The sequence below is a fragment of the Lonchura striata genome, chromosome 3, assembly GCF_050655825.1.
Source record: "Lonchura striata isolate lonStrDom1 chromosome 3, ASM5065582v1, whole genome shotgun sequence".
Classification (NCBI taxonomy): domain Eukaryota; kingdom Metazoa; phylum Chordata; class Aves; order Passeriformes; family Estrildidae; genus Lonchura; species Lonchura striata.
In genome coordinates, this window is record NC_140705.1 from 22,053,067 (window position 1) to 22,080,652 (window position 27,586).

At 32.3% G+C, this 27,586-nt stretch overlaps 1 protein-coding gene across 3 annotated transcripts in view; it reads right to left on the reverse strand.

The window, feature by feature from the left end:
• The window catches only part of CSMD1 (CUB and Sushi multiple domains 1), a 1,051,612-nt gene that overhangs the window by 259,831 nt on the left and 764,195 nt on the right, over positions 1 to 27,586 (reverse strand). For all 3 annotated transcript variants that reach the window (XM_031504428.3, XM_021551131.3, XM_085576363.1), the window contains 2 exons: positions 20,460 to 20,563; positions 14,794 to 14,906 (listed from right to left, as the gene is read on the reverse strand). In XM_031504428.3, coding sequence (XP_031360288.2) covers positions 14,794 to 14,906; positions 20,460 to 20,563 — 217 coding nt within the window. The remainder of the gene's footprint in view (positions 1 to 14,793; positions 14,907 to 20,459; positions 20,564 to 27,586) is intronic.

Here is a 27,586-nt window from a genome sequence, read left to right on the forward strand (position 1 = left end):
TTTGTTACAGAAATATTACAGAAAAATAGCTAAACAGTACTGCCACACTCTTTCAAGATGCTTTAACCTGACATATATTGTAAGTGTACAGTCTTCTCAAGCACATGTACCCATATAAGCACTGCTTTTTCTCATACTCTTAAAATTAACCCTCACCAAAATCTCAAGCCTATAGCAGCTGAGAATTTTGTAAAATAAAATTAATGTTATATGGGAAGACCTTATTTTCCCTGAGTATCCACTTCAGTACCTTAAAGTGGGTGTGCCTCTGCTTTAAAGACCAGAAGTGGTAAGTACAGTTTCATAAAACAAAATGAAATATTAAAATAATGTGTAGATTTGCTGGAATGTCAACTCAGTACTTTTCTATTGCCAGCTGTAGAAGCAGTAAGTGCTCAAATGGAAAATGTTAGCTTTGGAAGCAACTGAATGCACCAATATTAGTACAGTGTGGACATCCAAACAATTTTCCCTTATTATATTTCAGTGAAGAAGCAAGAAGGATGAAGTATTGCTCCAAAAGTATTCTTCTAAAGAAAAAAAAAAAAAAAAAAAGAAATAGAGAAAACATCTTTAGGCTTTACACTCCTATATTCTGCCCTTGCAGGACAAATCCTGTCCTCTAGTGTTGGACTCAGTCCAGCATCTTTTAAATTTTTTTGGCAATGCACAATTTCTCAAGATCTCAAAGTTTCTCTCTTTGATTAACTTTGAGACTTCATTGCATGGGCACTCTTTCAATCTAAAGAAAAGTTCCTTTTGTTCTTATCTATATCTTGTATGTTTCAATTTTTTTTTTTTTTTTTTTTTTGCTGTGCCTCTATCCTTGTTGGCTCCTGTCCCCTTGGTCACCCAAGAGGTCAGGGTGGGATTAAGGAAGACAAAATTTCCTCTTCTTTCCTGTGGGAACTCAAAATGTCTCTCAGACATTTTTAGAGGTTCCAGGCCTTGGTCAGAAGCATTCTAGATCCTGGCAGACAACTGAAAAACGGCTGTGATTTTGAGTTTGAGCCATGGAATGAATTACCAACTTTGGAGGTGGAACAAGCAATCACAAAAGGTTAGATAGTATAGTAAAAGTAGTTATGAAGTAGAGGGGAAATTTTTTTAGTATTGTACAGGGGGGTTTTAACACATGTACAGGGGGGTTTTCACTTTGTACATGGGGGTCAGAAGTTCTAAGATGGAGGAAAGTGGGCTGATCCTGTTCTTCCTCCTTCTTTTTCCTTACCTCCATGTTCTTGGTGATGTTGGCACTCACAGATTGGTTTAGAATAGAAAAACACTTGGCAATGTAGGTAGTAGGTATTGGGGAATAATTGTAAACATGTTATACGTAATATATCTTATAAAAGATAGCAGCAACCCTGGGCGGAGAGAGAGACGAAGAAGACAGCAGACAGAGAGGATGTCAGTGTGTGTGTCGGGGAAAAAAAAACCAAAAAAAACCCAACAACAAAAATTGATTTTTAAGAAGTGTTTGACAAGTACAGTGTTGTTTTGGTTTGCTGTTTGTTTTTGGTTTTGTTTTTTTTTTTTCCAAATAGCACAAGGAGGGTTAAATGTAAATTTTTATTTATGTTGTTCCTATCAGGTACATGTTCTGGTAAAAGCACATCCAAATGTCTATACTGTAGAGAAGCAAGCAGATCAGGCATAGTCAGATTATTATATACACTTTCAACCTTGGCAGATTAAAAGACAATCAAAAAAATAGGTTGCACCCACTTTTCTTGAGCATATTGTGAGTTGAAATTAAAAATGGAATTAAGTTAATGAATGGAAATTAGGAAAAACTAAAGACATATTTTTTTTACAACTGATTCTTGCTAAAATATGTTAAAATTCTTCCTCTTTCCTCTGCATATTAATTTTACCAAAGAAACACAGGAGGAACCTCTGGCCATGGTTCCAAGCAGCTGATTAGATTTTGAACCAAACTTAATATGATAATACTTGGAAACACAGTCCAGCGAGGTTCTGTTGCAAGCTGAATAAAGTTGAAAAATTATACTCACCAAAACTCAGTAATCTTTTACAGCATGCTAATACAACACAATAGAAAAATTAACAGATTAAAACTTTTTTATAATGTTCTTTATAAAGGTGACCATATAAAAATATTTCACTATTTCAGAGGTCATATAGACATTGGAAAACTAAAAGTGGCAACAAATATTAAGACCCTGGAATTATCAAAGACAGATTGACGTGGTGAGTACTGCAAATCACAGGAAATATGAGAAAAGGTTTATATCTTCTGGCTTTTTTGCTTTTTGAAGCACTTAAAGTCTTAGTTTTACAAGGAAGGCTATGCACACATGCTAGTATTACTCTCTAGCATTGAAACAAAGCCAAGCTTATTCACTACCTAATAGAAATGGACCTAAATTTCTTTTCTTTCAACCATTTGGAAAAACACATCAACAGGCATACCTGGAGATACAGACTGGAAACAATTTACATCTGTATTTACAAAAATAAGTGTTTCACTTATTTTTTATATTACAACTGATATTTTTAGAGTATTTTCAAAATATTCACTACTTTCTTTTGCATCTACTTGTGATGATTTTGTTTTAAAGTAAATAGTACTCTGCTTTCTGAAAGTTCCTTCAGCATCAAACTATTCTTTGGACGTTGAAAGGAAAAATAAAGACCCTTTGAAAACATTACTAATACCAAGCCATAAGGGAATTGTAAAGGAAGTGCTCTTTTACAATCATTCCAAGAAGGGTGCATAATGTCCTACTGAAGAGAGGCTATGCTGGCCTGGAAAAGTCAGAGAAGAGGTACAAGGCAGTAGCAAACTGTTTTTTACTGACAGTTAACTCATGGAATTCAGTTTCACCTGCACATATATCCCATTTAATGGAGTTCATTACTTTTTGCACTTAAAAACCTTAAATCTACAATCTTTTACAAGTGATGTTTTGAGAACATCACCTATAAAAGACTCAATATTTCAGATAATCTGTTTTCTAGTAAATGCTGTTAGTTCATCATGATTAGAATAGTTTTCAGAAGTGTTCATATGCAAACAGAGCTGGCAAGCGCACATAATGCTATGATATCATTGTAGCTTTTTCTTAACTTAATTGAGCAATTCTCATGTATAATAAATAGTCTGAATGGATTTTTTTTATATGCTGCCATATATACAACAAAGAAATCAAATGCACAAATGCACAAAGAAATTTGTTCTTGACAATGTTTTAGATTACAAAGTATTGTCTTTCTCAAATTTCACAACATAAAAATAAGCCATTATTTCATCTGAACAACAAACCCTTTTATTCTAAATTGCTAATAAAATGAGAGAGCAATATAAAAAAGGCTGCTCTGAAGGATATGCTGACTTCGCAACAAATGGAGGTCTTAGTATGTCACATCAATTTCAGTCAAAGTGTAAAATTTATGTCTGTTTATGTTCTCAGTTAAAAAATCATGCAGTGGTTGAATGGACTTGGGAAAGATAAAAAATTCCGAAGAATTCTGAACCACTCTTTAGTGAAATAAATGTTCTTTATAGAGGATCTCACTAATAGACAACTGCATGTCAGAATCAAAATCTTCAAATGTTGATTAATATTTCCCACAGATCTTTCTTTAGTACCAACTACCAGTATGATGTTTTCAATATTTGAGATTCAAATATAATTTTACATTTCAAATCATGTGACTTAGTAATGAACAGTGACATTTAAGAAATTCAATAAATACTATAATGAAGGCACAAATGACCCAAACCTGACCATCTTTTGTCTTTTCATTGTGTTAGTTACTAAAAGAAAACCATACCAATAAGCACCAAAATCCTAAAAACTGCGTTACATTAATGAGATGATCACTGGAATCTAGCCTCCTTAAAAAGATGGAAAAATGCATATGAACAAGAAATTCCAGATCTTCTGAAAATCTCAATAACAACTATAATTAATCTACTATACAAAAATACCATTATGTGGGTTGTGCTGAATTCCAATACAGCATTCCTAAGACACCAGTTTTACAAAATAAATTTACTCCCTTTACTAGAAATTAGCAGTGGTGGAGGTGGTCTACAGTGGAGAGTAATCTGGACTCCAAGGATTTGGATGAAATTCAGTTCAGGTAAAGATTTGTATGGAGAACACTGATGCCATACACCAGCACTCTGATGATAAAGCCCTGGGCAGACACCTTTGTATCTTTGTATATCCTGGTCTGCCTATGACGAGCACCTCTGATCCCCCTCCCCTAAATCCTAGGGGTGGCATCTCGGCCATGGAAAGACTGTCCCACCAAGTCTGGCCACTCAAAGGAAACTTCAATGCCCCTGCTGGGCTTAACCACAACATATACACACACTTCTCTCTAACTACGAAAGGAACAAAACTAAGGCCATTAAAGCCACATGAAAAGATGTGCAAAACTGTTGGGACACACAAGACAGATGCTGGACTTTGGACCTGGTTAGCATAAGAGATTAACAAATCAGGATGCCTTAGTAAGAGAAAACAGAACTTTGAGGATTAAATCAAGACTAAATTGAAGATTAAATCAAGATTTACCAGAAAAAAAGAATTACATCAAGCTCTGCAAGCAAGAGGTATTGTAAAATGTACAAGTTTGTTTATGTGATGATTAACCCAATTATTGTCATAAAACATTACTAGCCTTCCTAGAAGAGTATATAAGCATATGTAGTCCACAATAAAGTTGGATTCTGACCATTTCTCAGTCTCCCTATCTCTCTCATCATTGCTGATACAAAACTACTCACTCAGGTGTGCCATTGTCTTCAGATCACTACAATTTAATCCTCTTCAGTGGATTTGTACTCTTCTTTCAAAGAAGATTAAGTTGTAGTTATGGAAGATCAAAACATCACTGAAGAGTGCTTACATAGGGATTTAAGGTAGATTACTCAGCTAAATCTGTACTTAAAATTTATCATACCATGTTAATTTTAACATGTATGAGCATCTGCTTGCAGTTGTAATAGACATTTTCAAAAAATAAAGGTAGTTCCTATTTGCAGCAGTTTATCACTGTTTTTCATCAAAAGAACACCAGCTTTTATAGTTGGTTTATCTTAAAAACCAGAACATGCTCTTTATCTATAATAACAGTAACTATAAGATTAGCTGTATTATTTTAAAAGTATATGCAAAATTTATTAAATTAATTTTGTGGTATAAAATGTACTCTAAAACACCTAAAAAATCACTTTATTAAAAACTTTGGGCAAATTTTGAGGGGAGAGATTATTCAGATTTTTTACTATTATTCTAATACATGAAATGCATATATATGTATTTTTAAAATGTCTACTGTAAAGTTTTAACTGGAAGAAGGATTATGTTTACAGTGTCTTAGGGTCATTTTATCTTTTTCTTCAGTTTATAATAAGAATATTAACTTAGCACTTTTTTATAAAGTTACCCTTTGTTGTATATAAAAAAATAACTTAGTATGCTGACATCATGCATAAACATGGACAGAAAATCCTGTGAGAGTCAAAGTCTGACTCCAAAAAAAACAAATATTTGTTTTAAGAAAAATTGCAATAATATTGCATTTTGCCTTAGAGGAAAAAATTAAATATTCATCAAGATTATTAAAACAATGCTTTCTTTAAAGTTTATTGACTTCAGGGATAACACCACTTCTCACAGATCTCTCAAACTTTTTCTTTGATAGATATACTTTAAAAAATCATCCATATTAGAATTTTTGGACTTGGCAAAGTTAGGTTAACAGTCGGACTCAATGATCTTCAGGGTCCTTTTCAACCAAAATGTTTCTATGACTCTTTCAATACAGTACCATGTGTGTCAGTCATCAAATATTTAATCAATTCCTTCATTACTGTTTGAAAAAGGTTGTTTACTTAAAGTAACATAGACTTGAATATAAATCTTAAACCAAGTGTCACCACTGGCGAGACAACATGAACAGCTGATTCATTACTAATTTAAAATCAAGTATTTGATTTTTGAAAACCTTTTTTTTTGAGTGACTGTCATGCATCCAAAGGCTTTAAAATGACAGGGCAATATAGTTCTCATGATTTTAACCTTGTAGTAAAACAATACAAAAAACTGGCAGAAAAAGAAAATGCTTTATAAGACATGCTCTTATTCAAAAGAAAAAATCATAACATGCTATCTATTGCTGTCTAGGTATGATGCATCTTTCTGTCTGATCATTATTTACAGGAACTTTATAAATGTATGGAAGGTGCTTAAGAATTCCAAACAATCTCAGTTGTAGATATTAACAGGAAAGTCTGAGTATATCACCACTTAATGAATTAAATAAGGCAAATTACTAAAAGACAATTATTTTGGCCTAAAGTGTTAAAGGACTATCTTCTTAAGTAGCATCAATGGGCAGCTAAGTTCATGGTGCATACACTACTGTGTTTTCTATATTTAAAAAATTAGAAAAAATTTTAACAGGTAAAACATCTATTTCTGTTTACTTAAAATTATTAAATTGTTGATCAAACTTTCAAATTGAGCTGTATCTGCTAAGAAGAAAAGACTAAGATTTATGTTTCAAACACTTAGACTAAACTGTTCAGTTCCTTTTCTTGTTTGTTTTCAGTAAAAGGAAAAAAGTAAAAAGACCTGTCAGAAGTAAAAAAATAAACAAAAAAGTTCCCAAAAGATAAGTTACTTATATTTCTTTCTCAAATATATGATACAAGAATCTTATTCTATGCCAGTTTTATTTTTACAATTTGCTCCTAGTCTTTGAAAAAATCATCAAATGTTACTAATGTTTTTTAAAAGCCATAGTAAAACTGAATTAAAAGTTTAACGTCTGAAAATAACATTTACGTTAAGGTCAAACATACTGAACTATGAACATGAATAAAAAAGTATAGAACTATAAATCTATAAAAATATCTGAGCTGTTTTCTCCACAGAATGTGTTTAATTATTATCTGAAACTACTTTCCAAACAAGTTTGACTAACAGAATGGTCTTCACTGCCTGAGTTAAAACATAACAATTCTCTTTGAGACAATGTTATCGTTTCAACTTTTAATAATTTTCTTAAGAGAAGTAAGCAAAGGATTTAAACTTAACCTGTTAAATCAATAGCTGAAAAGATAGAAATGAGGTATGTGTCATCAGTCAGACACACCTGCAGTCTGGAGGGGAAGGGAGGCAGCAGCTTCCCAGCTCCAGTCATGTCATATAACTAAAAAAGAATATATGAGCTTCATATTGGCTGTACCTAAACAAATTGTAAGTGTGGAAAGTTTCAACAGTTTTGGGGTATTTTACTTTTTAAATTCTGAATTTTAGGTAATGGACACATTAATAAAGATATTCCTTAATTCCTTTAACATGCACGTTCTTATTCAGCATATTGACAATGTCCATGATTAGCACAATAGAATGCATTGTATTAAAGGCTATAGCAAAAGAGACTAATACATTGTTAAACAGCATAACTGAACAAATTTACATCAATCTTTAAGCTGACTGAGATAAATAGCAGACATTGATTATATTTCTGTGGAGCAGAGTTGAGCATAATGACATTAAGATCTGAAAAGTCCTCCAATAAAAATAGGACATAAAAAGCAGATTTGCACAATTAATATAAAACGTAAAAAGGAAAAATCATTAATTTAACAAATTTGTAATCATTCTGGCCTTTTTTTTTTTTTGTTATTTTGTTAATTTAGGAGGCAGAATAAGAATTATTGGGAGCTGCATGCTTGCTCCTATTTATTCTCTTCACTGAGCTGTTTGGGATTGTTTAGTAAAGGATTGTGACAGAGACAGAAATTTGGTCTTATTCATTACAGTCTGCTAATATATAAATATGCAAAACACTCAACGAGTTAAAGTATATCAGTATTATATTATGTTCCTCAAGCTCATATGTATTTTCTAGATGAAAAATGTGTTCTGTCTTCCACCCCAAATACTATGCAAACCTCAGGCAAATACATTCCCAGTATTAAAATTTTCTTTGAAACTGCTGCAGTAATTTTCAGTAACTTAGTGTGCCTCTTTTCACTCTATTAGTAACCTACTGGTGGTACTATTTATTTCTTGAAAGAAAATTCAGGTATACTGAAAATGAGAAATGCCTGTTCTAGGCTTATCTGAATAGTATACTCTAAAAAGGTTAGACAAAAACATAGCAAAGCTTCTGAAAATTATTGATAATGTACTGTGGCAGAAATTAAGTGACTGACATTTGCACATCCAAAATACTAACCTGCCCTTTGTAGCACTATGAACAGATTCATTCATACAGTATTCTGATAGAACTCTCTGACAGTTCTCCACAGAACCAAGTAGCTTTAATAAATAAAAATATTCACATGAAACTTATTTATTGTCTGTTTTCCAAAAGGACACGCTTTAATAATGTTCAAATAATACATACAAACCTAATACAAGAAGAAAATTTAATATATGCAAAACTTATGAAAGAGAGAAAAGGTTAAAGCAAAAGAAACTCAGAGTTTTCACTGAATTACTTATATCTGTTTTGTTTCTAAGCATTACACTGTAAATAATGATTTCCCTGTGTGCATGTCCAATTGTGAAAGTCCTAGAAAGTCTTAATTCCATTTATTTTTTCAGCACGGTTTTATTAAACGTCCAAGCAGTAACAAAGTTTTATATCAATACTGGTAGTGTAATAACATTTATAAGGTTATTATTGTTATATTTTTGTAAGAAACTGCACTGATTTAAGGGTTACTAATACTCTGCATGGTTATATAATGTAATTGTATGCAAAAAAGATAATTGACATTTATCTGCCCAACTGAAATAAGTTTTTGAAAGTACTTTTCTCCTACTCTCAAGTAGAAAGAAGAATCTTCCTCCAAACAATCATAATTGAGAGCTTGCAAACTTAACTGTTCAGCTGAGCATCAATACAAATAAAGGTTGTAAATCTGACATTTTCGGCTGCTTGCAGGAGCTGATATACTTCCTGACATCACCAAGAATTCTTAATAACTTTAAATTACATAAAATGCTAGAATTATATCACTGAGTCATCAGATTTATTTTATAACACTGTTATGAACTAAAGGATAGGTTAATGAAATAACTTAATTACTTTATATAACCATGTAAAGTTGGGAATAAAAAATGAGCTCTAAATAGACTATAAAACAGATGCTGTTATACTGGTTATTATCAAGTCTAGAAGTCAAAAGATTAAATATTTTTATCAGAATTGCAGGTTTAAATGGCTGAATGGAGAAAAATCTCAAGGATAATAAAAATCATAAAACATTCACACCTAAAACTTCAAGCTGTCATGAGCTTTTATGTCAGTGTGTTACAGCCAATAGAACCACAAGCATGGAAGCAGCCTAATGATCAGCGGCTGCATGATCCACCTTGGATGCTGAGAGCCATAAAGCACCTATATGAAGATGTGGCACACCCATAAAATGAGTGGAATAAGCCAAACTCAGGCACATATTCACCTTATCAGTCCATTTTTTGGCTGCAACTGCAACCTAACAATGATGTTTGATACTGCTACAAGGTCTTACTGATACAGTAACATGCTGCATTTTCCTGACCTGGATATGCGTGGCAATGTCTGTGCCTAACTTATCCACTTAACAGGTAAATGTGTGCTTGAATCAATATTAAGAAGTGGTATAAATCAAATCTTCCTGTTGATTCAAAGCTGCCTAAATACTACATTAGATCACACATGCTGGACAAATTTGGGCATGGGTGGTCTTCACTTGTCGTCAAAACAAAACAGAAATGCACCTCAAGAAGAAAACTAACCCAAAAAAAGGTGTATGAATAAAACATTAATTACAAATTCTTTACTTATTGTATGTAAAAAAGTCCTTGCTTTAGCCCATGACCAGCAACAAACTGGAAAAAAAGCATGCTTGTAAAATATAATCTTAGTATATCAACATTGTTGGTGTTACCAGACCATTCTGGGACACCAAGGAGGTGGCATGATATTGTTTTCATGACTTTGTTATATTTACTAGTGTGTGTGTCATGTTGTTCTTTATATATACGGTACTATCAAAAAAACCAAAAAAAGTGTCATTGCATGGCAGGACTGAAAATAAGGTTAGACATTAAAAAAAAAAAAATCTGTAATCAGTTTATTTATTCAAAATAAGTGATTTTGGTGAATCTAAACCTATTTAACCAGAGAGATCAGAAAATGTAATGCACTGTTCTAATGTATATTTAAATTTTATTCAGACTGAAGCAACTTCAACAGCAACAATCTACATCAAGATTACCATTCAGCATGTTTATGTTATTCTTCCAGAAGACTGCATACGAGGATTTCAGATATGTCCCTTGTATGGAGAAAGTACACTGAGGTCTTTCATAACCTTACTAAATAACCAGGTAACAGGAAAAATTATATTAGAAACATAATTAAAACTTACAGTCCATTTTTATAATTTACTTTTTAAACAGCTCTGTTGTTGAAACTCTGAAAACTCTCTTAACAACAGCCTGTACACTGTATTTTTTTCTGTAAATGTAAATTTTCTTTTTTTTTTTTGTTGGTTTTTTTCTTGTTGAAAATTTTGATTGTAAAGCAGCATGTTATAGTGCTGTGTGCATGTTGAGAAAAATTTTGTTTAATTTATGAAGACCTGCTTAAATTATGAAGGAATTGTTAAAATTATGAAGACCAATGACACCTGGTCATCTTGGCTTCAGTAAGGAAAACTGGTATTAATAATAATTGGAGAGGATTCAGTTTAGATCTTTTGAAGCACTTGGGTGTGATATTACAATGCATCAAATTCTTCAAAGACAGAACAATTTAAATTTCTGGCCTTTTCATGAAAAATATGCTTTCAAAGGATTCTTTTTGAAAGGTATTTAAACCATTCTGTTAAGATATCTGGAATCTATAACAGATAATGAAGTACTTTGAAATATAGTCCATAAATTAGGGGTTTTTGAAAAAAATAATGGTAGGATCATTCTTCAGCTTTTTTACTTTTTTTTTTTTTTTAATATGGGTTAACAGCCTTCTATTTTAGCAATAACAATGTAGTTCTAACATGGTTTAGAAAGTTAATCATCAAAGTTAAGGGCTGCCTGTAGTTTTGCATTTTACTTAATAATTGCATAGAGGTAATGCTTAAATTATTTTTGTCTTTATAATGCATGACACTGAGTATGACTAGAAGAAAAATACCAAGACACCTCTTGTATTTGCTAACATGGTGGATGTTTGTCAGTTTCCTGGAGTTAAAAAACTGCTAACAGCTCTTGTTTTACCATCTGGGTTTCCATTGGTCGCCTTCCAGTGCCTACAGTGATACCAATCCCCTGTATTCAAAACTCTCTCCAGGAACTATCTCAACAGGACCTATGTCTGAAATCCTTCTTGTGGCTCCAGCTTTTGGAGAACTGCATTCTACAGTCCAAGAAACATGATAGGGCAGACTACAAAAACTGGAATAGTGAGAGTATAGATAACCCTACATCTGTCTGACGTTAATGTGTTTCTGAAGGTGACCAAAGAAGAGGCAAAAGAACTTGGGAAGACTTGCCTCTCTCTTAATCCCTTAGGCAAATAGTAAATAGAATTAAACTTACTATTCATACATAAAATCTGTTATGCATATCAGTTCATTTAAAAGCATCATTTCATACTAATGGACATACTAATAATGTAAGATAGGTGAACTGCATCATTAATAACTTTTCTTAAAAATTAAAGTAACATGAAGTTCAGTTAAAGTAAGAATTTTCTATAGACTATGACACCATTTAAGAAGTAATAGAAAAAAAAAAATAGATACAAAGTCAAGATTCAGTTGATGATCTGTAAAATATATCCCAAGAGGGTGAGAAATCATGTTCCAATCCTGAGCAAAACTCTCAACTTTTGGGGAAAAAAGATTCAAATAAGGACGTCCTTTACTTTGTGTCTACATAACACATATAAGGCCTGAAAGACTGCAGTCTGCCTTCTTTTTAGCTAACTGAAATCACAAAGACAGTATCCTTGAGGTTGCATGTCACAATATATTAACTGTCTCACAATTAAAATGAGATTCTATTTTTAGACAGGTTCTTTGACTGCTAAACAAGGGGAAGGAGATTTATTCAGGCAACTTGTGACAGGATAAAAGTTTAAACTTTATACTTAGCCTAAAGCAGGAAATGTATTGAGAGTGCAGATGGTTAAAAGTTTAATCAATAGTAAAAGATTAGAAAATTCTACTAAAACTAATGAGAACATTGAAATGAAAGAGAGAAAAAAGCTATAATTCACCTTCATCTTAAACCATTTACTATACTTTTGAACTTGTAAACATTTCACACTTTAGAATTCTGAAACTGACTTGCAAAACTAAAATATACAGAAAAACCCACAACTGGTGTGAAAACAAGATTGAAAGCCAAAATCCAACTGCCAAATGATAACAATATACTTAAAAGAGGTGCTGTTGCTGCTTAAAAATGCACATTGTGTACTTCAGATGTTTGCAGAAAGTCCCCAGAAGTAAGAGGTTGAACTCCATAAATAAAATAACATCATTAGACAAATACAGAAATGAAAACATATTAATTTACATTAGAAATACCAGAAAGAAATTATAGAAGAAAAAATAAATTGTATTATATATGTTATTTAAATTTTTAAACTTCTTCATATGGTTATGAGAAGGTAAAGTTCATAATTTTGGTTGAGGAAACAGTGTAAATGGTCAGATATATAACTTGTTCCAGCACTCTTTCCACTATATAATCGCTATTTCCACTGAATGCATTTCACAAATGGATTTTTTAAAGGCAATATAATTTCTAAATAAACACAGACCCTAGAAACGACTCAAGTACAAAAGATAAAACCATGACAGAAGGGACAAGGGGTAAGGTTAATTTAGATAAAGAGTATGTAATTCTACTCATGCAATAAAAGATACTTAAGCTGTGTAACTATACAAGCTTAATGCATGGTGCAATGTGTTAAGATTCCTTGATGTCTTAGCCATAGAAGGGCTGCAAGCCTTCATCTGATTTTTCGCTCTTGCACATCACACTTAATCAACTGGGACAGTGTTTCAAGAGCCTCTGTAATTTTCCTTGTTCTCATATGGTTATTCTCATGGCTGTGGACCTGCAAATCTCAGTAGTGTTTCTATGGAGGATTCTCATGGGAAGTGATTGCCACTCTCATGAAAATCACCCCTTCTTTCTCCTCTTTTGTCCTTATTTTGTTGATTTCAGTTCACTTAAAGAAAACCAAAACATGGTGCATAAAAGAAGTCAATAATAATAATGAAAACACCTCAAATATTTTCCAGTAGTATGTGTACACAGAAACTTAAAATATGAATGTAAAACAGTTGATCTGATTATTGTAGTCCAATCAGTACCATAGTAGGAATAACATGAATAGGAATAACAAATAGTGAACTTGAGTGAGTCCCAAAGAAATACAGTGTTAGGGAAAAAAAAAGGTGGCGGTATAACCCTAATTACTGCTATCATCACCACCTACTTCAAAGAAGAGACCACTAGTAGAAAACTATTGGTTTGGAGAAGTAACACCACATTTCCTTGCTGACCACTGGGGAATATTTCCCCTTCCTGTTCCTTTCAATGTTCACAATATGTTCACAGCCACAGACTCTACTTCTAAAAACCTACTCAGGCAAGCCATAATGTCCTTAGTGTAATAAATGTATAGCTTTCTAAACTTGAGGGTAACATCTCCATAACTTTTCACTCTTTATTTTGCCTGTTTTGGTATTGATGAAACAGTAAGATAGCTAGAAATGAAGTGAAACACTTAGGCAGGATACTTCATTTTATGGACAATGTTTAAGGAGCACTTCCATTCTTCTAATTCAGTTACTTTCAGTTACTGAACTGTGAAAAGTCTCTCAATGTTTTGCAGCATTTTTTGTACTAAACTAATTTTGAGAAGATTATTATCAAATAATTTTCATCATTTGTGCCCATAAGGTACTACTGAAAATAGTATCAAGTGTTTTCCCTTATCCTTAAGGTGAACTAATTAACATGGAAATTAACAGAAAATGATACCAGATGTTAATAAGAAATAGCTCTTTCTAGCTGCAGGTCTATACAACCTGTTGAAAGGGGAAAAAATCAATACATGCATGCATAATAAAGGATATCAGATATTTTTTTAATACAATTAATCAACTTCAGAAGGTACTGAATTTCACACCATCAAAAAAAAAAAAACAAACATGACATTTATATTGCAAAGGTTCTCCCTTCTTTGAGACAGAAGCAACACAAATGAGGCTAGGTAACTTAGATTTTTTTTTTTTTTTGATTTCCACAATTCTATACAACTTCCTAATTTCCACAACAATATACAATATACCTATTATGTTGTTTTCATACTAATTTTGACTTAGCTCTGTGAAAATTCTCAGTGAGGCATGAAAATAAGTTTTATAACTACCCAAATAAAGTCTTAGAACATTAACAATATTTTTCAAATAGTATCCAATATTATATGGGTTAGCAGAATGAAAAATTTAAGACCCTTCAAATATTTTAGAAATTTGTAGCTTCAATTAACCTCCCAGCAAAAAGTATTAGAACAATAAATTTCATTTTTACTTGCAAATATTATTAGATATTTTGTAGGTATTTGCAAATCCATGTCCTCATTTACTATTAATTGACAACAGAGACAGCATAAAAACTCTTAAGTTTGTGAAAGGACTAAAATGCCTATTTGAAATTAATTTGTTGGGGTATAATGAATTAAGTGACAACATAAGTTTAAAATAGTTAATTTAGCTCATACCTTGATAAACAGCTTTGAATCCTGGTGAGCCAATGCTGTCATCAGATTGTAAATGAAGCCACATCTGGTTGCTCATGCTCACAATAAGATCAGGAACACTAGATCCAGTGAGTCTGTGTGTAGGATAAATGGCAAAATCATTTGTAGATGCATAAATTACTACTACTACTATCACTACCACTACCACAAAACACTGGCTTTTAAGCTATTCACATCCTGTTCTAATTAGTTGTTTTTCTGATAAAATTAACTATTCTATATGAAACAGAACAATGTGAAGTAATAGCAAAAAATATTTTGAATGACTGCATTCAACAGTGATTGAACACTTCCAATAAAGATGTTCCTACCTAAAGTTTCCATGAAGTAATTAAGTTGTAAGAGATGAGAGTGACTGTATGAATTAGTTTTCACCTGTTTGGATCAGTATTGCTTTTCTGTCATGCTTTTTAAAAGTGAAGAAAATTGCTTTACATGCCTTACAGCCTGTGTGCCCAGAACTTACTACAATCACATCTATTTCATTCAAATAACTCACAATGATCTCTCAAATTTCAGGGAAACTGCTATTTCTCTCTCAGGAATGTGTAATAGCTCTGTATAGTTAAGTATAGTGCAGTATACAACACATATAAGGCAAACTGGTGAATCCCATCATAAAACTTCTGTGCTTGTCAGTAGTGTCACTTATACATTTATAATTCTGATATCAAAAAATTGTATGTCAAAAAGAATCATTAGGAAAGATTGCTTCTTAATAGTGAAAAACATGTGCAAAATCAGATTCTAGTCCTGAACAATCATTCATATCCTGGTGATAGGTATACAGTTTTACAAGAAGTAGTGGGAAAAGTCACACATAAAAACTGGCATTAGAGTCTCACTAACTAAACGTTTATCAGACACTAACCAGAAAATTCTTTGTCTTTCTTCCAACCCTCAGTCTTGATTATGCAAAACAAATAGGCATCAGTTAAGTAAAACAAGATAAGATGTTCTAGAAGCAGAATTTACCAAGAAAACAGTGTATGGATTATTCCAAAGACATATTATTAAAATATTGAAAACCAGTAGTCAATACTTTTAAATGCAAAGACATCATAAAAGGAGAGGCTGAGCAGAAACAAGGTGAGAACTGAGGAACCATGAGATAAAATATAGGAATTCTCTCCGTCTTCAATCAAGGTTATCAACAATAATTGACAATAATTTGGGTTCTTACTCAGATATATTGAAAATAAAATTTAAAACCACAATCTCCGTATGAGAAGAATGGGCTTACTAATTACTACTGAACATAGCACCTGAAACTGCTGATAAAATGGCTGTTTGCTCTAATATGATCTATAAGACTTCTGGTTATGACCTGTTAGTAAGTATTTGATTATTATGATACTATAGGTGCAGGAAAAGAGGGGGAAAACATCCATTGTAGCTCAGCCTATGCAAGCACACAAACAAGTGTTTAGCTTGGATAAGTAAGGAAATCAGGAAACAGTGATAAATAGCTAGGTTGCTCAGTTTGACCTGTGTAAGAATGAAAATAAAGCAGTTGCTTAGTCTGAAAACTGAGATGCTTACTAAATTAATTGGGTATTTTACAGGTTCAAAGTGATGCTAGCTATAGTCAGAATATTTCACATTCCCTTGCTTATAAAATAATGAATGTTGGTCAAGTTGGGACATTAATTTAAATTAATAATATAGCCAGCTTAGGAAAGGAAGATACCTCACCAGACAGTGAGTAACTTAAACAAAAGTAGTTTAGGAGATGCCTGCAGAAATACATATATAAAGAAAGAAAATGTAAAGATTCCATATCATTGAAACTGGTTTTTCTCAAAAAATTTCTCAATGGCTATTTAGATGTGTAAACCTATTGCATAACCAACTACCAATTGTTTAAGTGGGTCTCTTATATTCAGTAATCTAATAATGTATGAGACCTACACTGATAATTCTGAACACAGATAAGATGAATCCTGAAACTGTAAGTCCTTATGAGTACGATGGAATATTTTCAATTAATATAAATGTCTCGATAAAATGCAAGCAAAAAAAAAAAAAATAAAAAAAGAAAGAAAAAGGTAAAAAGCAAATAAAAAACCACAATTCATAAACTCATACCACAACTGATAAAGCAGAGTCAAATAAGCAGAGTCTTCTCCCTTCAAAATGCCAGTGGTCTATCTATAGATGGCACATATGAAGCAAAGAAAATACAATGGCTTCCTCAAATTCACATCTAGGGGTATAGGAAGAGGGCTAAGACTTTTGAAAGGGAAGGAAGTTGGAGAAAGCAATACCCCCCACCAAAAATGAAAAAAGAATCCAAAAGCAGAAATCAATAAAATGTAGAGGTTTTCTGTTTGGTTTTTTTGGGGTTTTTTTTGTTTTGTTTTGTTTTGTTTTGGGTTTTTTTTTTTTTTTGTGGTTGTGGTAGTTTGTCTGTTTTTTTGTTTTGTTTTGGGGTTTTTTTTTGCTGCTTTAGTTGGGGTTTTGTTGTTGTTTCTGTTTGGTTTTATTCCTTGAGAATGCCTCCGTAGATAGAACTACATCCTTCAACTAGGACAGAAGATAAAGCAGATCAAATGTTTAGGGAATGCAGATCTGACTACCAACACATGGTGTTCCTGGCTCTGAGTTTGTCCCAGTCTGTAATAATCTCGAGATCAGATCATCTGCAAGCTCAAGAGCAGAGACTTGCAGAGCAGCCATTCAGGCAGTCTGGCTGCTGCTAACCTCATTTCATGTGGCGGTGAGCCTCAGTTCATCACCACATGAAGGAAATTAAAAATGCTGAGGCAAACTTCAGCTGAGCTTTTCACGACTCTCAAAGGATCACAGGTCAGAAAAGGTAACTCTAAGTGAAAGCATTGTTTTGCAACAGCTTGCTCTCTGCTTAGTTATCCACAAGAAGCCAGATCCAAGCTATTGACAATGGTCTCCGGTAATATTGGTTTTTACCAGTTATGAAAGGGTAGGTTCTTTTTCAAGCTCCCAGTAAGTTTCCAAACTCAATAGAAGAAAAGGTTTACTAAAAAACATTTTAATACCATGGATGTTTTTACTGTGTACTGAAATAGCTGACATAATAAATTGGTATTGAATCACTAATGTGCAATTTCTTCTTTTTATTGAAGGAAAAACAACTAACACTTTTCTCTGCAGGAAATAGGTAAAAGATTAATGTTTAAAGGGAATAATTTTTAAAAATTAAGCTTTAATGTAAATGCTGCAAGACAAATATAAATCATAGCTTTTGGAGACAAAGCAGACATTCTAAAGCAATGTGTTAGTTTAATACACAAGAATTTAAAAAGAGAAAACAGGACATTGATGGAAAAATTCTGTCTGATAAACATATGATGATCGTTAATGAATTATTTTGAAAGGCTTCTAGTTCTAGCCAAACTCTGTTAAATATAAGAAATAACTGCTTTCAAAACTTTACAACCTAAGTATATTTAGATTACTGTTAAGTAAGTTGTATTACTGTTTTCCAGAACTAAACATGTCAGCCTACATAATCCATGAAGACTACTAAATTTTCAAACAAGTAAGGATTACAAATGAAGAATTTTTAAAAATCATAGAATTGTGAATATCCCTCTTTATTTATTTATAATATTGGTGATTATATTTTTAGAAAAGTTTACTATAAATATTAAAATTAAATACTTTAATAAATTAAAACCCAAGAGATCCTTAGTTAATATGCCAAATAGACTCTCAAAGAAATGTATAAAATAGTTTTGAAATAATTTGCTCTTCATCAAAGTGTATTGGGTTTTGTATGATATCAGTGCTATCTTTCATGAAGTTAAAACTTTCCCTAATTATTTTCCCAATTCTGTCCAAAAAAAATAAAGATGGGAAGTCTACACATTTTTATTTCTCCTTTTAAATCAAGATTCCTTCATGTTCCCCTTGAGCTGTAGTGCTACAGCTTTGATGTTACACAGACAATTGCTAATGGATGAGAGTTTAGACATTATGGAAAGCTTGTGCTAGGAAAGATAATTTATATCTTATGATTCTCAACTCCCTCAATCTTCTTTCCATAAAGTATTTAAAGGTTCCCTATTACTGACCTGCCTTTAGACAATTCCAGTAGGTAGGTTGACTGGCTTATAAACATCCTGGCATGACTGAACTCATTATAAAGTTTAAGCTTGTTTACAATACAATGCTTGTTTTCAATGTTTAAATTTACAGTAAAGCACCCAATAGAGAGGTAGCTACTACCTTGAGAACTTTAGCACCTCAGAACTAGAAATGTTGCATGGGGCTGAAGTTTATATGTTGAGACATCACAATTTTCTGCTAAGCTGAAAGATTCAAATACTCAGAATTAGATTTGAATTTAGAAAGATATATATTTTATTATAATGTGTTCAAACTAAGTCAGAAAAGCTACAGTTTTTAGACTCGAATGCATGAGATTCTACAGAGATGCTCTGAGTAATTTCTGCAGAAATTCAGGCATTTTGTCTGCCAACAGAAGATTGAAGAGTGTAAGAAAAGTTGTATTATTTTTTTAAGATACCATGAGAAATTTAGAAATTAAATCTAGCCCGAAAATCTTTGCTGTAAGCTCCTTCATTCTCCTGGGATTAATAAGAAACTGCAAGGTGCTGCTCAAAGTTCATTAAATGTAACAGATGTTATTACAACCAACTAATAAAAAAATTTGATAAGAAAATCACTCTGACATTTAGTTATGAACTTTCTCATGATAATATATCTACAAGTGGGCCTAGTGTTTTATGAGGGATGTTACTTTGCATTAATGGAAGACCCTTCTGAACAGTTAGTGAAATGGCATGTATCTATGATGCTGTTAAAGTATTACATATTTCATATGCATGATACAATCCAGTGTTTAATAACTTCAAGAACGCTGTCTGAGTAGAAATTCAGATTGATCATTAATTATCATGAGACTATAATTTTGTCCTTAGGCCTTCCTATATTCCAGTCTATTTCAGTTATTAGTAATTTCATTTCTCAAATGATTTTCAGTGTAATTCTAATTTTGCTACCCAAAAGGCAGATAAATTTATTTGCATAGATTTAACTTTCATCAAACATACAATTACAGTAAAGATGGTAGCACCAACACTGTACCATAATCCTACATGATGGACTGTGGAGTAACAGGGATAAAACAGTTGCTAATTTAGTCAAAAAAATATACTGCAGAAATGGTTAGAAGTAAAGTGTGTCTGTAGTGAGACCATTTTCCTTGTTCTAGAAATGCCAGTGATAGATTTAGAAGTTGATGTCTGCTACAGGATTTTTAAAATGCTATTAAAGTGGTTTTCACTGAAAACCAAGCCTTTTATTTTTTATTACCTTAATTGCTTGTGAATACAATTACAGTTATACATGTAGTTGTTTTTTAACGGAAGCTTTTTTTTTTCTTTTAAAAAATTCAATTTGTGGTTTTTAGTCCCTAATGTTAAACCCTATAAAGATGTAACTAATGATTTGGAGTGAACTTTGTAATGAACAATCTTCTTTAACAGTACTTGAATTTTAAGCTTACATTAATTATCAAGTTCCATACAATAAAATTGAAAATTTAAGTAGATATATCTTGGCCTGGAAGAAAAAACATGACAGCAAATTTCCAAGGAAAATTTTTGAAGTTGTGTACTTACACATACAACACTGTTCTGGTATCACCAACTTTCCCAGCATCTCCAACGGTAAGAGTATCATAGCCTCTTTCCAGTTCAAACTCTTCAAAAGCAAGCTTTATGACCTATTAAAATTAAATAATTCAGTTACTTCAAAACATTCCACATGTTATCTAACCCATTTCATTCTTGAATTATTTGCCTACTATAAATCAAATAACAACACAATAATAGTTTTTGAAAGATACCTAGAAAAGGCACAAGTGCAGAAACATCTGTGTTTTCTCTTATGGCAGTGTCTTAGGAGGAAGTCACTGCCATAATGCTTCAGAAGTATCACATACTAAGATACAAAGATGCCAGTCACCACTAACTGGTGATAATTGTCCATGACTGAAGTAAGAAATCTGTTTTCTTTTTTTAACTGTACTAGCTATATAAAAATTGTATAGCTAGTATTGGAAGTATATTAAAACATTCTTATCTGTTGGATCATATAATAACAAGGTAGAACATATGAAATACCAACTCATAAAAAGATGGAGGAGACTGGTTCACAGAAATTCAAAAACATCCATTTCCTTGCATAAATTACTAGCATTAAACTGTGATTCCACATAATGTCTAGCCATTAATTGCCAAGAAAATGACAATTGTATCTCTCATAATTCTTAAAAAGTTATTTATGAAACTGTAATTTTTTAAGATAAAGTATGGAAGTGGACTTAGTTTCTGCAAAAGAACAATTCTAAGGCAAGCAATTCTAGAATTCAGTATTGGTGAGTAGTTGCAGCTGATATATATGTACACATATATCAGGACATTGTACCTTTTTGTAATTTGATACAAAAAGTTTCTGCAAACAGCTTGACAAGAAAGTGCAGACAGTCAGTGATTTTCCACAAAATTATTCATTTTATCTTTATACTAACTTTTGGAGATATTCCTGAGTAAGCTTTCAGACAACATCAACCATTGCATGTATTGCAGTTAATTTTTCTTCTGTTTTGTGGGTAGAAACAACATTTGGGTCAGATTTGAGCTCTCAGCACAAGCCTTAATATGCTCCTTTTTTGGAAGAAACACATGGAAAAACTATGTTTTCCCTCCACTTAAGTTTACTGCTATGCAATCATCAAGACAGAATATATCTCAATCAAATTTTAGCCCTGTAAAAAAGCATTATCCAAGCTCAGCTAATTGTTTAAACTTTCTCAGTATTAAAAAAGAAAGCCAGGCTACCTCAATTCTGTTTTGGAATTGGAAAAGTCTGGTACAATGAACTGTAGGGAGGAACCTACACCACTAGATTGGGTGATCTTTACATTGCACTATGTTGCTTTTATTTGTAACCCAAAGAAAAGCCTACAGGTAGAGAAAATCCACAGCCTTTCCCTCATCAACTAGAAGAGTCATCTAAAAGGAGATCAGGTTGGATTTGCCTTTCCTAAAGCCCTGCTGGCAGGGTCTCATGCCTTGGTTTTCCATTGTTACAACAATCATATTATTTTCAGGCAATATGCTTCAGATAAAAAATGCATTTTGATCTTCTCCTGATGTACCTTCTAGTACTCCTAGATTATATCAATGTCTAACATGAAAATTTCATTATTAAATCAAATTTAAGAAAGCCAAAATTAATCAAAAATTATGTAGATGCACAAAAAGAGGGTTGTTCCTGGTAAGAAAAATAACTACAAGACTTTTAATGCAATTATTATTTCATATGGCAGAGGAAACCTGATAGAATATCCCATAAAAATATATGGTAACATATTATTTAAATAATACATTTGGTTCGACTCCAAATAATACATTTGGTTAGACTCACACATTCTTTTACACAACAATTTAAAAGCAAATATGAATGTTCACCTCTTTAATACTAAAATAAGTTAGAAAAAAAAGTAATTGGATATAAACCATAAATGAGTTTTAAGCTTCTGGCTAAGCATATAGGAAATGTGACAAGAAACATTCCTTTATGGGAGATACATTGTGAAGATATATTACACATTGTTAAACAAAATCTTGTTATCTTCATTTCCATGATAATTGTTATTCTATGCTAACACATAAAATCTTTGTGGAAAGGCCTTCAAATTGTTGAGGGTTAAGCAGACTAACTTGAATTCCTTAAATCTGACTCATAGAAACCAAATTTTAGCACAGAAGCAGTAAGCGCCCAGTCTAATCATTGTTCTTTTCACAGTCAGTGGACAAAAAAGGCACTTTTCTGTCATAACATTTCCTGAGTTGCAAAGAACCCACAAGGATCATTGAGTACAATTCCTGGCCCTGCACAAGACAGCCCCAAGAGTCACATCATGTGCCTGAACCTTGGTGCTTTGACCACTTCTCTGCAGAGCCTGTTCAGAGCCCAGCCACTCTCTGAGTGAAGAACCTTCTCCTGAGGGTTGATGGAAAACCTCCCCTGACACAGCTTCAGGCCATTTCCTCAGGTCCTGTCTCCGGTGACCACACAGAAAAGATCAGGGTTTTCTGCAAACCTGCTCAGAATTCCTTCCAGTCGTGCATCCCTGTCATTTATGACAATGTGGGAGAGAACTGGGATGAGGATGGAGCCCTGTGGAACCCCAGTAGAGACAGGTCCCCATTCTGGTGTCACCCCAGTCACTATCACCCTTTGTGTCCAAAACATGAGCCAGTTGCTCACCCATCACATGATATGTTTATGCAGCTGAGTTCTGGACATTTTGTCCAAAAGAATCTTGTGCGACATAGTATTTAAAAATTTACTGAAATTTACTGAAATCCAAAAAGATTGCATCAACTGGGCTCCCTTGATCAGCTAGGTGGGTTACTCTATCATAAAGGGAAATTGAGTATGTCAAGCAGGACTTTCCTCTCATAAAGAACTGGTTGCTGTGACCAGTGACTGTGTTGCCCTTCAGGTTTTTCAATAATTCCCAGAATAATTTTCTCCAAAATTTTACCAAGCACTTAAGTGAGAGTGACAAAAGTCATATTACCTGTCTTACAGAGGAGCAAACTACCACTTATAATATGGGAGTTTTGATGACTATGGAAACTAAAATATTTGGTTAAAAATTATGTGTAGATAAAACTTTGAATTGTCAGAAGAATTTTTAAGATTTGTTAGATGGCAGATTGAAGAATGTAAGACAGTTTTGTACAAATATGAGTACAGCATAGGAAAACTTATAAAGATTCAATATCACAATATACCACAATATACTACATATGTGGTTAAACACTATTGATTTATATATCAAGGGAGAAAAAAAAAACAGCTCTGAGGTGCTTATCCAGATTCAATTTTGGTTTGCAATTAAAAATTCCAATAATACTAATTTGACCATAACCATTTACATATGCTTAATATGAACAGATTAAATGAAGAAAATAATTAATTTTAATTTAGAAAAATTGGAAACATGAAAATTGCTTCCAAACATATTATTTTTATTTCTGGATGATCAGTTACATTCTTCTTATAGAAGAATGATCCTATTTGCTTTCTGAAAGGTATGAGACAAAATTCCCTTATAAACAATTCAGACTGATTACTTCTTATTAGATAAATAGACTGTGAAAACAGAAAACAAGATAAAGATTAAAAATACGAGACACCTAAGGAGGTACCTATACAAAAGTTCTGCAAGTGCATTTGTCATAATTAGTTTTTCATTTGAAACATTTTCCTTTATCCTAGATATTCCCATACTTTATATTTCTGCTGGCATAATTGCTGTTGCACACAATGGATAAAAGCAGCACCAAAGCTGTAGGAAATGCCTGTATGGGCATTCTGCCTGGAAGAAGCAATAGGGCACATGGCAATGCTACATCTCCAAAGCACCTAGGTGTGCATGTTCTTTTCACTACTAAAAAGACCTATTTTACTGTTACTTAAATATGTTACAAATGTATGCATTAAGAGAAAGTATTAAGTAAGAGCAGTATTTTTTTTTTTTTCTAAAATGCAAGAAGGAATGAAAACTCCCCATAAGATATCTGCTATATTTACAAGTAGGTCAAGTCAACAGCTTCAAAACAGCATCAGTGTGTTAATGGAAGGTATTTTGTCCCCCCCAAACAATGAAACCAACCAACCAACCAAACAAACAAACAAAACCCCCAAAAAGAAACCAAACAAAAAAAAACCCTGAAGAAAAACAAAAAAACAAAACCCTCAAAACAAACAAACCAACAAAAAAACAAACAAAAAATCCCCACAAAAACCACAAAAAACCAAGCCCAAACCAAGGAAATAAAAAAACAAACCCACAAAAACAAACAAATAAACCAACCCACAACAAAAAGAAAAAAAATTCAGGACCTGCTTGAAGGAACATCTCTTACAGGTGAGAATATACAGTGAGACAATTTGTTCCTCTAGTAAAACTACAGTACCATATATTAAAAAGAGTCCTGAGCATCCATGATTAGAAATTTTAAAATAATAAAAAGAAGATGTGTTAGTATAAATTATTTTTATAAAATCTGTTTGCAACTGTTTCCATTTCATTGACAAATGTAATGTAATAGTATTTTCCTTCAAATGTGACAGTATTTTCCCACCTTGCATCTTCTCCCTGCTGCTATGTAAATATTGAAAGTAACATGAATATTCAATTTTTTTTCCTATAGAAACAAACATGGAGATACTGCTATAGTCTTTCAAATTCCTAAACATTTACTTTTAATTTTTTGAAGAATGGAGCCAGATTCTTAAAGTAGAGCTTTAAACCAAAGATTGGAGCACCTCTTTCACTTAAAGAACAATGTAATATAGAAGCAACATCAAAAGATGTTGCCAGCACTAGAGAACACATAGAAGAATCTAGTATTCCTTAAAACTCTCAAAATTCCACTCTTTTCCTAGCCCATCCCTCCTACAGTGATATCTCTTGAATCTTTAAGTGGCAATGTAATTATGGCCAGAATCCAGAAGAACAGGAAATGTAACAAATTGACTATGAATAGTAATAAAGCTAGGTAACTCTAATGCATAAATTTTATGGGTGATTTCTTGTGAAAGATGGCATGACAGTTTTTTTTTTCATATTCCTTTGTAAATCAATTTATTCATTTTCCCTCAAAGCCGTTAAAAATGTAAAACATTTATTCCAGTAATATTATTCAGAATTTGGCATGGGTAAAGCTGCAATTAATAAGATGCAAAATTAATAACTTGCTACTATCAGGTTGAAATGGGCTCCAACCAGACAAAATAAAAAAGATGCCAATACAAGGGCCCACCTGTAAAATTTTAATACCTCCAGTTTTTGTTGGATGACTACAAATTTTTTGAAAACCCTTAGGTTATTCTGTTCACTATTGTAAAGGAATGTTGAAGGCTTTTGGTACAACCATTATCCAACAACTGTGATTACTTAGAAACCAGATATAAAAAGAAATTTACTTATTTTTCAATATTGACATTATAATTGATATTCCTCATTCTCAGGAATTTATTTTCCTTTTAGCCTCCATCAATGACTTGAAAACTAACCTAATAACCACACCTGGTAGAAATTAAACAAAGATAAGAAGGAAAGAACAGTAATAATATATCCTATAATAGTAATAATGTAAAACCAAAAATGCTGATTCTGTATTAAAAAAAGAAGGAACAAAGTAAAATCGCAATACTAATAACAATAATAGTAATACAAAAAATTCTAACAGTTTGTTTTATAATAAATATTATCAGGTGACTGCCCCATGCCTGGAGCATTTCTCAGGTGAGTAAACACAGATTGTCTTTTTCCTACAGCTTTTCTTTATTTGGATTGCCATTGATAACATAGATAACTTTAAATGTACTTGCCTTACCCAACATAGCCCTTCCTCAGCAAGTTAATTAAGGCCAAATAATCTGAGATTACAATAAGAAAACAATAAGAACAATCTTAAGAAAAATCAGCTCATTTTGTTTATGTAGCAAAAGTTATGATTTGACACTAAACTTAGACTACTCCAATAAGGAAGAACTTAGGATAAAAAGGATGATACACAGTGGCTGGAAGCTAAACCTATAAAAAATAGACAACTAATTGCAAAAATGAGAATAATAAAATTCTTGATGCTATGAAGTGCAATTTTTAGTGGTAGCTGTTGATTATGTAAAACAGATCTATAACTAATCATCTGTTTAAGGAATTTGAATACATCCACACTAAGGGAATGAGCACATTTTTAGGCACATTTTTTAGTTTGTTTCTTCTGTAGGAGGAGACACTAAAAAAAATGAAATTATGGTGATTTCAGAGTTAACAGAGCTGCCACAATCTGTTACTCAGTCAGAGAAGCAGCTTCTTGCCAAGTTAGATTTTAATCTTCAGCTATAGTGCCTAAACATCATGTCAAATTTCAACTTGCCATCTTAATCATTGTAACATTTTCCTTCTCGTTTCTGTTTGTTATGTATATATGTTGCCATTTCTAAGTAAACAGAACAGTATACAGCATTAAAATTTAAGTCCAATGAATATTTCATTTATGTGAGCCATATTTTTAATGAATTATCAATCAATAGGTTTTAGGTTTGAAAGATAAAATTAAAACAATAAAAAGCAGAAAAGCAGAATCACAAGAGGAGATAATTATTCATATGTTCACACTAAAAGTTTGGAATTTATCACTTTTGGACAATTTTAGACAACTCTCTGATATAGTAGGATGATCTATTTCTCATTTTCTGCCAAAGAAAAATGCCAAATATATGACTTTCATTTTTGCTCCTGCTGCTGCTCCAACTGTCAGTAGGAAACAAATATGGAAATACAAGCTTTAAAGAAACATTACATCATTTGTTTTATACTGAAAAATGGAAAAGAAGTCAAAAAAACACACATCTATTTACTTGACATTCATCAAAAATAATTCTGAATGTGCTAATTTTATCTTGTAAATCTTTTCCAGAACATTTTAAAGAAATTCTTTTAGATTTATTGTTCAAAACCAGGTCTGAAAATACTGTTCTTTAAATTTGAAAATTAAAAGCTCCAGCTAGCATTTTTTAAAAACAAAGTACACATAAACTAAGATCACGTGAATTACCAGATAAGAACTCTGACGGAAATAAAGGCTGAGAATATCATTTATTAAATGATGATATAATTTTATTTTTGCCTTAGAAATTTAAGCAGGAGAAAAAT